Raw genomic sequence first — 14,973 nt, 5'->3', positions numbered from 1 at the left:
AGATATCGGAAACCCATCTCAAAAAAACCAAGAAAGCAGCAATTTGGAAACACTAAGAGTACTTTTCCTATAACTACAAACAATGAAATTGATTGTAGTGAAATTCGTTTTTTTGTAGTTTTTATAGTTACTCCGAAAATATAATACATTGTGTGGAAACCCAGCAATTTAAGCAAATTTGAGTTTTTTCTTTTTGAAATACGTTTTAAATAGTTTGTAGTTTTTCATACGAAAAAAAATTTTTTTTGGTCCACAGGTTTCGAAGATATCGCTAACGCATCTCAAAAAAACCAAGAACGCAGCAATTTGGAAGCACTAATAGTACTTTTCCTATAACTAAAAACGATGGAATTGATTGTAGTGAAATTCATTTTTTTGTAGTTTTTATAGTTACTCCGAAAATATAATACATTGTGCGGAAACCAAGCAATTTAAGTAAATTTGGGTTTTTTCTTTTTGAAATACGTTTTAAATCGTTTGTAGTTTTTCATACGAAAACAATTTTTTTTTTGATCCACAGGTTTCGGATATATCGCTAACGTATCTCAAAAAAACCAAGAACGCAGCAATTTGGAAGCACTAAGAGTACTTTTCCTATAACTACAAAGGATGAAATTGATTGTAGTGAAATTCATTTTTTTGTAGTTTTTATAGTTACTGTTACGGCGGCAAGACCGCAGATAGGGCGCGCTCGTAATAATGGTGGGGAGAGAAGAAAAGAAAATACACAAACGAATTCGTTATAAAAAAGTGAACAATAATATTTATTAAAATAAATGGAAATGCAAATTCAACGCAAGATAATCCACTTACATTCAATGTTTCCGATGACGGAAGTGCAAAAATGAATTTTAAAATGTTAAAGAGAAGTGAAGGGCTTACCTTTGGTGGCTTGGCTGCTGGCGGTTTCTTAGACGTTCGCAAAAGAAGTGAAAGAGGTAAAAAACCTTTTGTTCGCGGTCACCGCCGAATCCTAGGCTTAACTATTATCCGGCGGGGTAAACGGTTATCGGTATAAACCGATATGTATAAATGAAAGATGTGAGGTAAAAGGACAACGAAAAGAAAAAGTTAAGTAATACGAGGGTGCACCGCCATATTTAGGCTTGTGGCCTAAACATGCCGGCCCCCTTGCGGCGAGCAACTTCGAAACGATCGCAACGCCCCAACAACCAAGTCCCCAAGGGCTCGCGAGAACGATTCTCAACTTAAAATTAACGAATCTCAACTTAAATTTAGGCCATGCTGTAACTGCATATGGCAGATAAATAGTGTGACCAGAGTACATAATTCGCCGACGCCAGACGCTTCTCCGTGGGATTCCTGTGAATAAAGAGATGTTAGTCGAAATAGACATGGGTTGATTTTAGTGCACTTTACTTATTGAATGGACATATACCCGATTATTGCTGGTGGGCTCCAGACACTACCAACCCGAATATGGTGGCTTGAGTCAGCAGCCCGCCGACGTTCGACGGTGGTGTGCCGCTAACCATTAGGCTGGCGTAGACGTCGGCACCTAGTGTGAGCCGGACAGGTGTAGACCGGTGGAAAGATGGATCCGCCAGCTTCATAAATTGGAATGGCGTGGCTACCGATGGATCCAGAGTTGCTGTCGGAGTAAGCCGTGAATATCGCGACACCACTGTGGCCTGGGTCGTCACTGCTCCCGTTACCCCGTATTTCCCTCGCAGAACAAGCGTGCACTTCACGTGATAGGACGTGCCCGTTCGCTCTAACCCGAGGTCCTTCGCGAGATTCGCATCGATGATTGAATTGGGAGCGCACGGATCGATAAGGGCGCGTACTGCGTGGAGCTTCCCTCCTGCTGCTATCCGGACGACCGCCGTTGGAGCTATGGCTACGAATGCGCGTGTAATGGTCGTTGATAGAGGAGTCTCCCGGAGGCGTCCCGTTCTGAAGCCGGCTGGCGTTGTTGGTTGGCGCGCGAGCGTTGTTGGTTGGCGCGCGAGCGTAGTTACTTGGGCACGAGCATTATACGGGGCCGCCCTGCCAATTGAGCGGCGTGACGAGCGGGACGGACGCGGTTCCGCGTCGCCACGGCGCCGCCCGGCAGAGCGGTGCGATGGGGGGAAAGGACGTGTCTCCCCGCCATCCCCGCGTTGTAAGTTTGAAGGCCTTTCATGCCGTAGGAGCGGTCGGAAACGTTGTGGTCCTGAACCGCCCGGTGGTGTCGTGGCTAGCATTGAAGTAGGATCTTCCCGTCGTTCGACCTCTTCCTCGGCGACGTCCGCTTCCCACCACAGGGTTTGTTCCGTGACGTGGATGGATAGGGCTCCGTCGGAGCTCTCTTCGCCATCGCTCTCGTGGGACGGTGGTGGAACGTCGTCGAGGTGTGTTGACGTGTGGTGCTGCTCGTTGCACCGATGACAGCGATCTTCGCTGGGACATGTCTTCCGTTGGTGGAATGGCGATAAGCAATTTGTGCAATATCGCAAATCTATGATCGTCTTTAGTCGATCCATGTTCGTCATGCCCCGGTAAATCGGGCAGAGCCTTATGCTGTGCGACTTTTGACATAGCCGGCAGGGGGCGCTGAATGAGTTGCCGCGTGCCTCCGTCTTGGCGCGTTTGTGGGACAATCCAGTCATTCTGGAATATCAAATTGTTAGTAAAATATTCGTAGATGCCCTTAGATTGGGTGGCTTATGAGCGGAGACAAGGAGCTCAATTGGCTGAGCTTGTGGTTGGCGTACTCGGGATAAAGGGTTGTGTGGAACGAATAATCTTATGAAGTTATTATGTCGATGTAATGATGTGTTTGTAGTGGTTGAAACCACTGTTATATTTCATATAGTTTGATCGAGATACGCCTAAAGGTATCTTTAGTGTTGGTAAATATTGTCATCATAACGAAATTCTGATGTTGATAGCAGTCACCAATGGTGAGGGAAAAATATAAGTAAAAAATTAACAAATTGTTGAATATAGACTGAAGGCAAACTATATTCTTTAGTGTTTGCCTAATACAGGCAATATGCGGTAATACACGCTACATTTGTGTCGCAGATGGTATCACGAGTTACCCGTGTATTTTCACGGCTCCTTGTAGTTGCCCTACAAAAATTTCGTCACAAAACTCACCCACGCCGATACAAATGTGGCTGTGAATATAACCTATGAATCCCTGTAAAATGACTAGTCAAATGACGTCGTGCATATAAATGTGCAACAAATGTAAAGAGGCCTTTACTCGCTGTCTGGGAACACTCTTTGTGTTGATTTGGGCCATGTTGTGTGAGAATCACAAATTGTGGTGTGTTTGTTGATTTCAACACAAATCTGCGGGAATAGCCTATACTAAAGAGTGTGGCAATTTGTAGAGCTGTCAGTTGTTCATTCTTCCAATCGTTGGAAGGAGACAGCTGTGTTGTGTGAGAATCACAAATTGTGGTGTGTTTGTTGATTTCAACACAACTCTGCGGGGATAGCCTACACTAACGAGTGTGGCAATTTGTAGAGCTGTCAGCTGTTCACTCTTCCAATCGTTGGAATGAGACCGCTGTGCGGTGCTGCCCATTGCAATGTAATGATACATAATGGTCATGTCATGCCGGTATTTAGGGACAGCTTGCGTCTGAGTCCTGACGCGACATTAAATTTAAATTTTGTTCTAAAAAGTTTAATTTCTCCCTTGTTTGTAACATCGAAAGCATAGATGACACTACTTTTTTCCTGCTGGGATTTCAAGCTAAAAAGGGGACTGACGAAAGTCTGTCGAAACTTTAATACACAAAAAAGCAATTTTCGTCATGAAAGCGAGACCACTATTGAGTGTGACATGTTTAAAATGTAAAACACAAACAAAATCATGCACAGATAGACCGCGAAAATTATTTCGGTCTCGAGTGGTTAACCCCCCTTTTTTCCAAGCAGGCTGATTTTGATTGTGTTTTTATGCCCAAATTTTCAAACTAAAAACTTTTCTCAAAAAAAGAAAGAAGCAAAAAGACGGCCGAATGTCAGGAAAACTATCGAAATACAACCTGGCGCGTGTGTTTTCAGTGAACCCAGGCTGTATCTTCAGGGTTTTCGTTAGTTGATTTTTTTGTTCGGTTATTAACACTCGAATTTGTTGGATCCCGCGGATCCGAGTTGTAATACTCTTTGGATCGCGCGCAATGTGCTTACTGTGTAAGAACCGAGTGGCAACTTTGTTTCGTTCATTCAAAATGTCATTCATTCATGGAAATGAGTATAGAGACATTTTGAATGAATTTTCATATATAGAAAAACGTAGAATGGGTAAGTATATTGGTATCGTTCCTTTTTTATAATTTTATAAATTTTTCTAATTTTTTATCCTTTTATTCTTTTATTTCATTTCAGGTGATTATGAAACAAGGCGTTTTCGAAATGTGTAAATTGTGTGATTTTGGTGTAAGCTTACCATTAGATAAAAATGGAATAATTGATTTCACCAAACATCCACCTTTGCGTTATGTGGTACAAATATATGGTGCGCACCTGAGGTAATAGACGAATTGGAAGTTATTGATTGTAAAGCTGATACATTTAGTTTTGGACTAGTTAGGCAAATGGTCTAACATGGCATTACATTGGCGTCATTCGGCATTATCTGCGGTTATATTTTCCGGCCGATGCAGATGTGCTGTAATATTTTTTTTTTTTTTTTTTTTTTGCACCCTAGCTCGAATTATTAGCTATGATGATGAAGATATAAAACTACCGGCGTTACGTTACCGGCGTTACCGGCACTTAAAATCGTTCGGATCTAACCGAACAACTCTGTATTGACCCTAATCTATATGTAGACATTGGTAATGGCGATTATTGTTGCGCTGCCTCGCCAACCACTGTGCCCGGACGTTTTATTTAATCGGACTCTTTGGAGTCCCCAGCTCGCACAACCACGCCAACACGGCCAAACCATCGTCAACGCACGACCTTAGTTATTAGTCCAACGACCACTGCCAATCTGGCTGAATGCATCATAAGAGCCAATAATCGTACCATTTATACAGTTGGACGTCCGCTATGGTATAATTGTGCCGGCCACCAAGTTAAACCGTTTGTAATAGGCGTTTGTGGTGGTAGCGCATCGGGCAAAACAACAGTGTCAAAAAAATTACCGAGAGCTTGAGTGTACCTTGGGTAACACTTCTCTCTATGGACTGTTTTTACAAGATATTAGAAAAACAACATCAGCAGGCATTATTGAACGAATGCAATTTTGATCATCCAGATGCATTCTATATAGAATTGTTCGTTGGGGTGTTGACGAAACTGAAGGTGGGGCGTTGACAAAACTGAAGGAGGGCCGAGTGGTGGAGGGGCCCATTTACAATTTTGTAACACATTCCGGCAGGCAAAGACTAAAAACCATGTATGGGGCCTATGTTATAATATTCGAGGGTATTTTAGCTGTTCATAGGTTCGAAGTACTTAGACTGTTAGATATGAAGGTGTTTGTAGATACCGATGCAGACATACGTTTGGGCAGACGTCTGAAGAGAGACATTTTACAGCGCGGACGTGATCTCAGCGGCGTACTTAAGCAGTATTCGACGATGGTGAAACCATCATATGCCAATTATATTGCACCATCTATGGCGCATGCTGATATTATAGTGCCCCGTGGTGGTGAAAACATAAGTGAATACTTATAAGGATCAACCAATGCCAGAGTCGCTTCATTCACTGCACGCGTACAGCAGGGCTATTTGGTGCGTCGCCTCTTTCAGACCGAACAAATCCAGCGCATGGTGCAAACAATTAAGGACACGCTAATGTTTGTTTTAAGTTTGCATATCGAAACAATAGATTTAAAAAATACCCGCTAAAAACTCTAAGCTGCCAGTCCAAACAAACATATGAAGCGTCATAAAACCCGCAGTGAGCAAGCCTCAAGCGATTTACGGCGCAGTAGTCGTTTTCAAAACATGGAATCGCAACAAAATTAGGACGATAAAAAGGACAGTAACAGTAAAGATGGATATACTTGTGAGGTGTGTAAAAAAGTATAAAATCCAATTTTATTGACGAAATATACCTTTGAACATATGTCTATATTTCATTTAGTAACCTGGCTCGATAACTTTTAACCAAAGCTGACCGATATTGGCAAACGTTTGGAGTTCGTATTGCAAGGCCTGGACGGGTGGTCACAACCAGGTTTTAGTCTGCTGCCGGGCCAATTTCGTCGGCATTTGATGCATGTCTTCAAATGGAATTTCCCACACCTTATGTATGAAGTGTTGTAAGCGGTTACGTTTGCTGCCGCGGCTACAGAACCGAAGTCGACCTCTGGTCAAATGGCGTGAGTACATTCTATACGAATTTTGCTAAATTTTCGAAATAGCCCGTTGGCTGGCTGGAAGATTGCCTCTGCACACTGAGCAACGATATTATTTTCGGATAACCTCATCTAGATAGCCTGGTCAATCCGCACACGAGTTGATCGATCTTCCAGTCAACCGACGTTAGCATTGGTACATAAATTATAAGTTGGTCTATTGTCTCATATAGTAAGGTTTTGTTTTTTTTTTTTGTGTGCGCGATTAAGGTTTACATTCAGAATAAAATCATAATAAAGAAAATACTGTTGAATACATTGACCTTTCGCCTCAAGTCTGGTAGGAAGACATTCTATATACATATACCGTCGGGATGTAGGTTTCAATAGTCATACTAAAGGTGACTGTAGAGCTTTCCGCGGCTGTTGGATTGGAAGTAGAATGGGTAAACTTTGAAATGCTTAGAATCCTCGGAACACGTTCGCCTGATATCACCTCGCGATGTCCGAATATTCCAAATAAGTAAGCATGCACATAATTCCAAATATATAACGATGCCACAATTCTTAAATGGTGGCGTAGGTTCCGAACCTATGGAGTGAATAAGCTCACGTACTCAATGAATCCATGTCGTTATGGCATTTCCATTGGTTTTTAATGGCATTTTTACGGGAATCGCTTTGCTGGTCCAGTTGATGTGGAGCGATGAATTTTAAATTAGGTTTCGGATGCGTATAGGTGTCCGTACTTTTCCTACAAGTACTTGTGTTCATCAACACTAATAGACCATGGCATAGTTAGTAAATTCATCATAAATTTAAGAAACGTTCGAAGCAATTATGCAGTTCAGTACTTATCAGCGATTCGTAAACTGAAGGCTTTGTATACTAAATTCTGTTGGCCTCGTGCCTTTGGCGAGCGACGACCAGCGACGATGATTTATTAGAAACATAATGAGCCTTTAGTAATTTGTATTTGTTGGAATTAGGGATTCCACGGTGTTCTGTGGCAGATAACGGATCTGCGTTAGGATTGTGTTGGCCTCGTGCGTGGCGAACGAGAGCTGGGTTACGGGGTTTGTTGGCCTCGTTCGGGGTGAACGAGAGCTGGGTTACGGGATTTGTTGGCCTCGTTCGGAGTGAACGAGAGCTGGGTTAAGCGGGTTGAAGTTACAGATCTTTCTCACCCTCACTGGAGGGTGGTAGTAGGACCAATTTCGTGATTGGTCTGGTGGTTTGTCCCCTTGCCGTATCCAGTTCGACGACTCGAACTCGGTTATCGGGGCCATAATGAAGGGTGGCTATCCGACCTAGTCTCCATTCGTTGGGGGGTAGATTATCCTCCTTAATGACGACCAGGTCCCCCTCTTTAAGGTTTGATTGTGGATGTTTCCACTTAACGCGCTTCTGCAATTCGGTGAGATACTCCGTTTTCCACCGTTTGCAGAAGGTTTGATGCAGCGCCTTGAGTTTTTCCCATCGATTGACGAGTGATGCGCGATTCTCGCTGACGTCGATCTCGGGTGGCGCTAGTAGGTGGCCTCCAACGAGGAAATGGCCTGGAGTAAGTGGCTCCAAATTAGACGGCTCGTTGGAGGAGGGGCTTAACGGTCGAGAATTGAGACAGGACTCGATTCGACAAAGTAGTGTGCTGAACTCTTCAAGGGTAAATTTGTGATCCAACGCGATCTTCTTGAAGTGGTTCTTGAAGCTTTTGACCCCTGCCTCCCATAGCCCGCCCATGTGAGGAGCTCCTGGTGGTATGAAATGCCATGTCAGGTTTTGGTGACTGTACTTAGATAGAGTTTGGTTGCGAGCGTCCGCCAGGAAAGCTTTGAGTTCTGAGCGGAGAGCTCTGGAGGCTCCGACAAAATTGGTTCCGTTGTCGGAGTAGATGTTCTTTGGACATCCTCGCCGCGCAACAAATCTGTCGAAAGCTGCCAGGAATGCGGCAGTGCCGAGGTCACTAGTGGGTTCCAAGTGAATAGCCTTGGTTGCAAAGCAAACAAAGAGGCAGACGTAACCCTTTGACATGCGGCATCCTCTTCCACTATAAGATTTGATGTCAAATGGTCCGGCAAAGTCTACTCCCGCATTGGTGAAAGCCCGGGAAAAGGTGGTTCGTTCTGAGGGTAGGTCTCCCATAAGTTGGGTTTGGGTCCGCTTGCGGAATATTGTGCACGTTTTGCAATTGTGTATGACCGATCGGATCATATTTTTGACCCTAGGGATCCAATATTGTGTGCGTAGGCGACGAAACATAAGTTGGTTCTCCCCGTGCAGGGTGTCTTTATGGATGAACTGGACAAGAAGTCGTGTGAGCCGGCAGTCATACGGCAGAATGATCGGGTGCCGTTCACTGTAGGGAAGATCCTTGGCCCCTGACAGACGACCGCCAACCCTCAATATGCCCTTATCATCGACAAGGGGGGTAAGAGGGAGGATTTCACTCTTTGAACCGATGAGCTTCCCGGAATTTAAGCTCGAAAGTTCCTCCGTATAGTGCCTCCGTTGGTAGAAAGCTATTAACTGACTTGTCGTGGCCTGGATTTCATCGGGTGAAATGAAGTGCGATGCCGGTTTAAAGGAAGATTTTGTCTTAGGATTGGTTCTTTGGATAAATCTTCGAACATACGATATGACCCTCAAGGCCCTGGACAAATTGGAAAACCGTTCGAGTATGTCGTCTTTCTCTTTTATTTTTGAAGTTGTATGAACCTGCACCCGTTTTTCCTCTATGTTAGTCCGATAGTCCTTTTCTTGTATTGGCCATTCTGTCTTATCTTCTTGTAACCAAGAAGGTCCCTGCCACCACAAAGAGTTATTCACTAACTCCTTCGCTGATAGTCCTCGGCTAGCCAGGTCTGCAGGATTGGATGCGGATTCTACGTGGTGCCAGGATTTGTTTCCTACCTTTTCTACTATTTTCGTTACTCGATGAGCGACAAAGGTTGACCAAGAACAAGGGGGTTTTCTTATCCATGCCAAAACAATCGTGGAGTCTGTCCATAGGTGTAGATTGAAATTTTCTAAATGCAGATTTTCACGCACTGCTTCGATGGTTTCGGCCAGCAACACTGCACCGCATAGCTCTAATCGGGGTAAGGAAACTGTTTTAACGGGTGCTACTCTTGTTTTTGCTATTAATAGGTTAACGTAGACCTCATCCTTTATCTTTGCTCGTAAAAAGACTGTCGCGGCGTAAGCTTTTTCCGAGGCGTCGCAAAAGCCGTGTATTTCAACGTCGTTGGTTGGCGTAAAATACACCCAACGCGGGATACGAATTCCGTTAATGGAGGGGTATTCCTGCATAAAATTATGCCATCGGTCTAGGGTTCCTGCCGACACTGGTTCGTCCCAGTCAGTCCCCTCTAGCCAAATGTCTTGCATAATGATTTTTGCAACAATGACGACTGGGGCGAGCCAACCTAGGGGATCGAAAAGTTTAGCGATTGCAGAAAGTATTGTCCTTTTCGTTAACATATCCCGATTTTCAATTGGTTTTGCCGTGAAGTAAAAATAATCCGCATGCGCGTTCCATCGAATACCTAGGGTCTTGACCGTACTCGTGTCCTCGAATTCCAAAAAGTCTTCGTTGAGCAGATGAGGTTTGGGTATTCCTTTAAGTATTCTTGAGCAATTTGACGTCCATTTGCGGAGGGAAAAACCAGCGGACTGTAATGCATCTGTGATTTCATCGCGAGCTTTGAGTGTGGATTCGATGCTATGTCCCCCGGCTAGAACGTCATCGACGTACATACCTGTCCGTAAGATATCTGCGGCAATGGGTAATGAAGTTTCAACGTCGTCTGCTAGTTGGTGCAGTGTCCTTATCGCCAGATAAGGAGCACAATTGACTCCAAAGGTGACTGTCTTTAATTCGTAGACACTGATAGGGTCACTAGGATTGTTGCGAAAAACTATTCTCTGGAATTGTGTTTGGTTTGGCTTTACCAATATCTGCCGGTACATCTTTTCGATGTCGCTATTAAAAACATATTTAAAGAATCTCCATCGCAGGAGTAGAATCGTTAAGTCGGCCTGAAGCACTGGGCCTGTATAAAGTACGTCGTTTAGGCTTGTGCCATTGGATGTGGGACACGAAGCGTTGAACACCACACGAACTTTGGTCGTGGTGCTTTCCTCTTTTATAACCGCATGATGGGGTAAGAAGTAGCAATCGGTCACGTGGGGTGGTATGATCTTTGGAACTTTTGACATATGTCCCAATGTCTCATATTCCGCTAGTACCCTATTGTACTCTGTCTGTAGGGCCGGTGTCTTGGCTAGGCGCGTCTCATTCCGGTAGAATTGGGAGCAGACGCCGTTTAGGGAAGGCCCTAAGGAGATGTTGTTGGGAAAATCCGGTTTAAAAGGAAGGGCGACAGTATATTTGCCATCGGAATTTCTTTCTGTTGTAAGTCTGAAAAGTTCCTCGCAATAGGCATTATCTTCGTTAAGTGCCCTTTTCTTAGGTACGTTTTCAAGTTCCCAGAAAGCGGTTAGTTGCTTGTCTAGGCTGATTTCATTAAAAAAAGATACCCGTGTATTAGTTGGGTGAGGTACTTCTGCACGGCCAGTTAGAATCCAACCGAAGACGGTTTCTTGGGCGAGAAGCGTATTTAGAACGTTCTTCCTTATACCGTTCAGTATTATCTGGGGATAAATGTCGCCTCCAAGTATGAGATCGACTGGTTCATTAATGAAGAACCTTTTATCCGCCAGAATCAGATCAGGGAACGCTTGCCGAGTCGTTGCGCTCACTTGGCAAGTCGGAAGGTCCCCTGTTAATTGGGGCAGGACTAGGACCACTGTATCGATGCTCACTAAGGGGTCTGTGAGCGAACCTAACGTAATCACACATGATTCCTTTACCTGTGCAGATGGGGTATTATTTATTCCTGACACTTGCACATGCAGACGTTTGGATGGAAGGTTTATTCGCTTTTTTAGTCTTTCTGTTATGAAAGAGCATTCTGACCCAGAGTCTATCAGCGCTCTGGCGGAAAATTTCACTCCATTATAGTGTATATTAACACGTGCTGTTCCTAATAACACCCCTTTAGTGGTGTTAGCATGACACGAAGAGACGTTATTAGTATTATCTTGTCTTTTTTCAGACTCCATCCTTGCCCTAGCCTGCTGTGAGGTTGAAGGTGAATTGTCGGTGGCGTTTTGAGTCCACCTTTGAGGAGTTGTCTTTGATTGTGCTGTCGGAAGATGGAGCAAGGTGTTGTGCCTTGCATGGCACGTGCTGCAATTAAATTGGCTAGTGCATCGTGTCACGGTGTGTCCACCCGACAGACAATTCAGACAATAACTATTGTTTTTGATAAATTCTATTTTTCCTGACGTGGACAACCTACGGAATTTTTGGCAATTTCGTAATTTGTGCTCTGTACTGTTGCACATCTTACATGCCGACTTTGGTACGCTTGCTTGGTAAACCCCAAGTTTCGTAGAATTTTCCCTAGAATTCGAACTCTGACTTTTGGGTGCTTTTGTTGTTTTATTACCCCTAAGATCGGAAACCGTCTCCAATGTCTGGAAGCGATTGGACAGGAATTTGTCCATATCCTCCCATTTCGGGATATCTGTCTTCCGTTCTACGGTCTGTTCCCAAAGAGCCAATGTAGATTCAGGGAGTTTTGTGGAGCATAAGTAAGTTATGATTGCGTCCCAATTTGTGATGTCAATATTATGACATTGTAGCGCAGAAATGCAATTGTTGATCTCACGTTGCAATTTTTTAATTGATGTTCCACACTCCTGCTCGACTGCCGTCAGATTAAATAAAAGTTTTAATTGTGTGTTGACGAGGATACGTTTATTTTCGTACCTGTCGCTTAGATTCTTCCAGGCGGTTGCAAAACCCTCGTTTGTTAATGAGCACCTGCCCACTATTTCTTTTGCCTCCCCTTGAGTTTTTTGTTTTAGATAATATAATTTCTCGACATCTTTCAGATCAGTATTGTGGATGTATATCGCGGTGAACATATCTCTAAAGGCTGGCCAGGAGAGGTAGTCGCCTTTAAATACATCGGTGTCACAAGGCGGCAGCCGCATTTTATGTCCACGGCGCGAAGAGTCGTCATCCTTTGCTTCATCTTTCGCCGGCTGTGGGGTGATAGCTTCGGCTTCAGCCGCCACAGCAGACATGCATTGTAGGTAGCATGCGAAGCAACTTTTGTTCTTTCTTCTTAGCGAGCTGAGTTCCTCTTTGGACAGCTCAGGATTGCTGAGAAGACCTTCATATGTGGATTTGGTCTTCTTCCATAGTGCCCTTAGCTCCTCTTGCAGTAGTGCAAGGGTGTGCTTGTTCCGGGATTCGGCCGGGGTGGAGTTGAACTCTTGTTCAAACTCCACTATGGAATCAGCCAATCTAATGTAAGTCTCCATTGATTTTATTAATTTGAATATTTTGTCTCTTTGAAGGTGTCGAGCTCGGAGGTAAACGACTTAGTGGCTTTGGTGTAAATGCAACCACAACAAAAAATTATAAGAGTGTTTTCGTTTTTGCTGTGATTGCGCTGTATAAGTAAAAGCTTTAGGAACACACAAATTCTGATTGAATGTGTTAACACAGATAGCAATCTTATGTGAATAGTGCTAAGCAAAAATTTAATCAAATGTAGATTATGATATGAACCACTTATAGAAATCCTCACGAGGATTGTGCAAGCCGCAGATAGAAATCCTGACGAGGATTTAATGTGTATGCAGTGATATGGAAATAAACACAAATAGAAAACCTGACGAGGATTTAGTGTGTATAAAATGATATAAATGTAGTGATATGCAGCACAGATAGAAATCCTGACGAGGATTTAATGTGTATGCAGTGATATGGAAATAAACACAGATAGAAATCCTGACGAGGATTTAGTGTGTATAAAGTGATATAAATGTAGTGATATGCAGCACAGATAGAAATCCTGAGGTTCTAGTCGGTGCAAAGTGATATTAAGCACGGATAGAAGTCCTGAAAGGATTTAATGTGTCTACAGTGATATGCAATGCAGAGAAGAGAATTCGTCTGCAGGTATTTAATGTGTCTAAAGGGTGTGTTGGACACAGATAGAAATATTTTCTGAAAACTTAGTGTGTCTAAAAAAAGTTTAGAAAACGCAGATGTAATCCCGATGTGGATCTGATGTGTAATCCTCGAGATTTGAAACACAAATAGAAATCCTTATGTGGATTTAATGTGTTTAAAAGGGTGAAATTTGACCCACAGATAGAAATCCCGACGAGGATTTAATGTGTATACAAGTGAAAGTGAAACACAGATAGAAATCCTGACGAGGATTTAATGTGTATACAAAAGGTGTTATGTGAACGTTGATGAGTATCGCCGAGTAGCCAACCAGGGTATCTTTCCCAATATAAATAAGACAATAACTTTGTTTATCCAACTTAATGTGGAAAATTACACTTTTAATTATTTATTATAAAAAAAAAAAAAAAAAAAACGCTGAGAACATACAGCTATGTAATAGTAAACGATGAGTATAAATTGTGTTTGTGACCAATTGTGATGAGCCACTAGCCACTCAACGCAGTGCTAAATTTTGGCTTTATGGTATTATTTCAGTTCGCAACTGATTAAGAAACTGATTTCCGTTCAAAGATAACGCAATTGATTATATGTATATAATTCGGTGAAAAAATACTCTATATCAAATGCCTCCGAATTAATCTGAATTAAGTGTATTCACAAATGAGCGATTTGCAACAATGTTATTGATTGTCGCAATTAAGCAAAAATGACTACAAGCCACCCAACGAAGGTGAAATGTTTTTGAAAAAAATTTTTCTGTGGTTGCAGAATATTATGACTGCGTGAATATTGTGGTATTTCTTTGCAAGTTCATCAACCAAGTGAGAGTGTATGTAGATTGTTGCCGAAAATCAACAACCGAAAAGACTGTCTATAGAAACCGAGTGTGGTTGCACAGTGCAGTGATAGTTTTGTTGCAAAAGGAGAAAAAAAAAGATCCACTGACTGTCTTGCCTTGAGTTGTGTCGGAAAAGTCTTACCACTGGTGGGGGACTTAGCCGATAATCAAAAGGCGCTAAGTGTGCGTTTAAAACACAATGAACCTCCACTTGCTTTGACTTGCAAATGGATATCACAAATCCACTCGATACGTGAGTTCGTATATATAAAAAAAAATGTGCACCAAAATCAACCACTTACCTTACACAAGTTTTGGTAATGTATGTGATCTGATATGATGTTATGTGGACTGTTGATGTGATAAATGGACGTGATATCGTATGATGAGTTGATTAGTGGACTGTTTGATGTTGTGATGATGATGTGATAATGTGATGTAGATGAGTGGACTGTTTGATATGCTGATGATGTTTTAATGCTAATGGACTGTATGTATGTGTGTGATGACGAGTTGATATACGCTGCTCGTTCGTTTTGATGGCCAACTTTTTTCACTGCTGGTTGATTTTAATATATTTATGAATAATTTTCTAAGCTCTTAGGCTTTCCACATGTGCTGATTAATTTCTTATTTATTTGTGCATCGATTTTATTCCTTCGATTTGGCAATTAGGTCGCTTTGCTTTTATTTCGGGGAGATGGACCAAATGTTACGGCGGCAAGACCGCAGATAGGGCGCGCTCGTAATAATGGTGGGGAGAGAAGAAAAGAAAATACACAAACGAATTCGTTATAA

The 14,973-nt window shown here is 42.8% G+C and overlaps 1 protein-coding gene and 1 pseudogene across 2 annotated transcripts; one reads left to right on the top strand and one right to left on the bottom strand.

Annotated features, from left to right (window-relative positions):
• Window positions 1-696: 696 nt before the first annotated feature.
• On the bottom strand, window positions 697-14,723 carry LOC137236980 (uncharacterized). 2 transcript variants are annotated; one of them, XM_067760087.1, is made up of 2 exons: window positions 14,478-14,723; window positions 697-2,613 (listed from the first exon to the last, which is right to left on the bottom strand). In XM_067760087.1, exon 2 carries the CDS (start codon window positions 2,610-2,612, stop codon window positions 1,404-1,406), a length of 1,209 nt encoding a protein of 402 aa, XP_067616188.1. In that variant the 5' UTR covers window position 2,613; window positions 14,478-14,723; the 3' UTR covers window positions 697-1,403. The 2 variants fall into 2 exon arrangements, with proteins under 2 accessions (XP_067616188.1, XP_067616189.1); XM_067760088.1 differs by lacking the exon at window positions 14,478-14,723 and having other exon boundaries at window positions 697-1,323; window positions 1,381-3,428.
• LOC137239255 (uridine-cytidine kinase-like 1 pseudogene) lies at window positions 4,865-6,706 on the top strand (annotated as a pseudogene).
• Window positions 14,724-14,973: the final 250 nt, after the last annotated feature.

The sequence above is a fragment of the Eurosta solidaginis genome, chromosome 1 (genome assembly GCF_040869045.1).
Source record: "Eurosta solidaginis isolate ZX-2024a chromosome 1, ASM4086904v1, whole genome shotgun sequence".
Classification (NCBI taxonomy): domain Eukaryota; kingdom Metazoa; phylum Arthropoda; class Insecta; order Diptera; family Tephritidae; genus Eurosta; species Eurosta solidaginis.
Note: the sequence above shows the minus strand (reverse complement) of the source record. Positions and strands in the feature narration are given on the sequence as shown.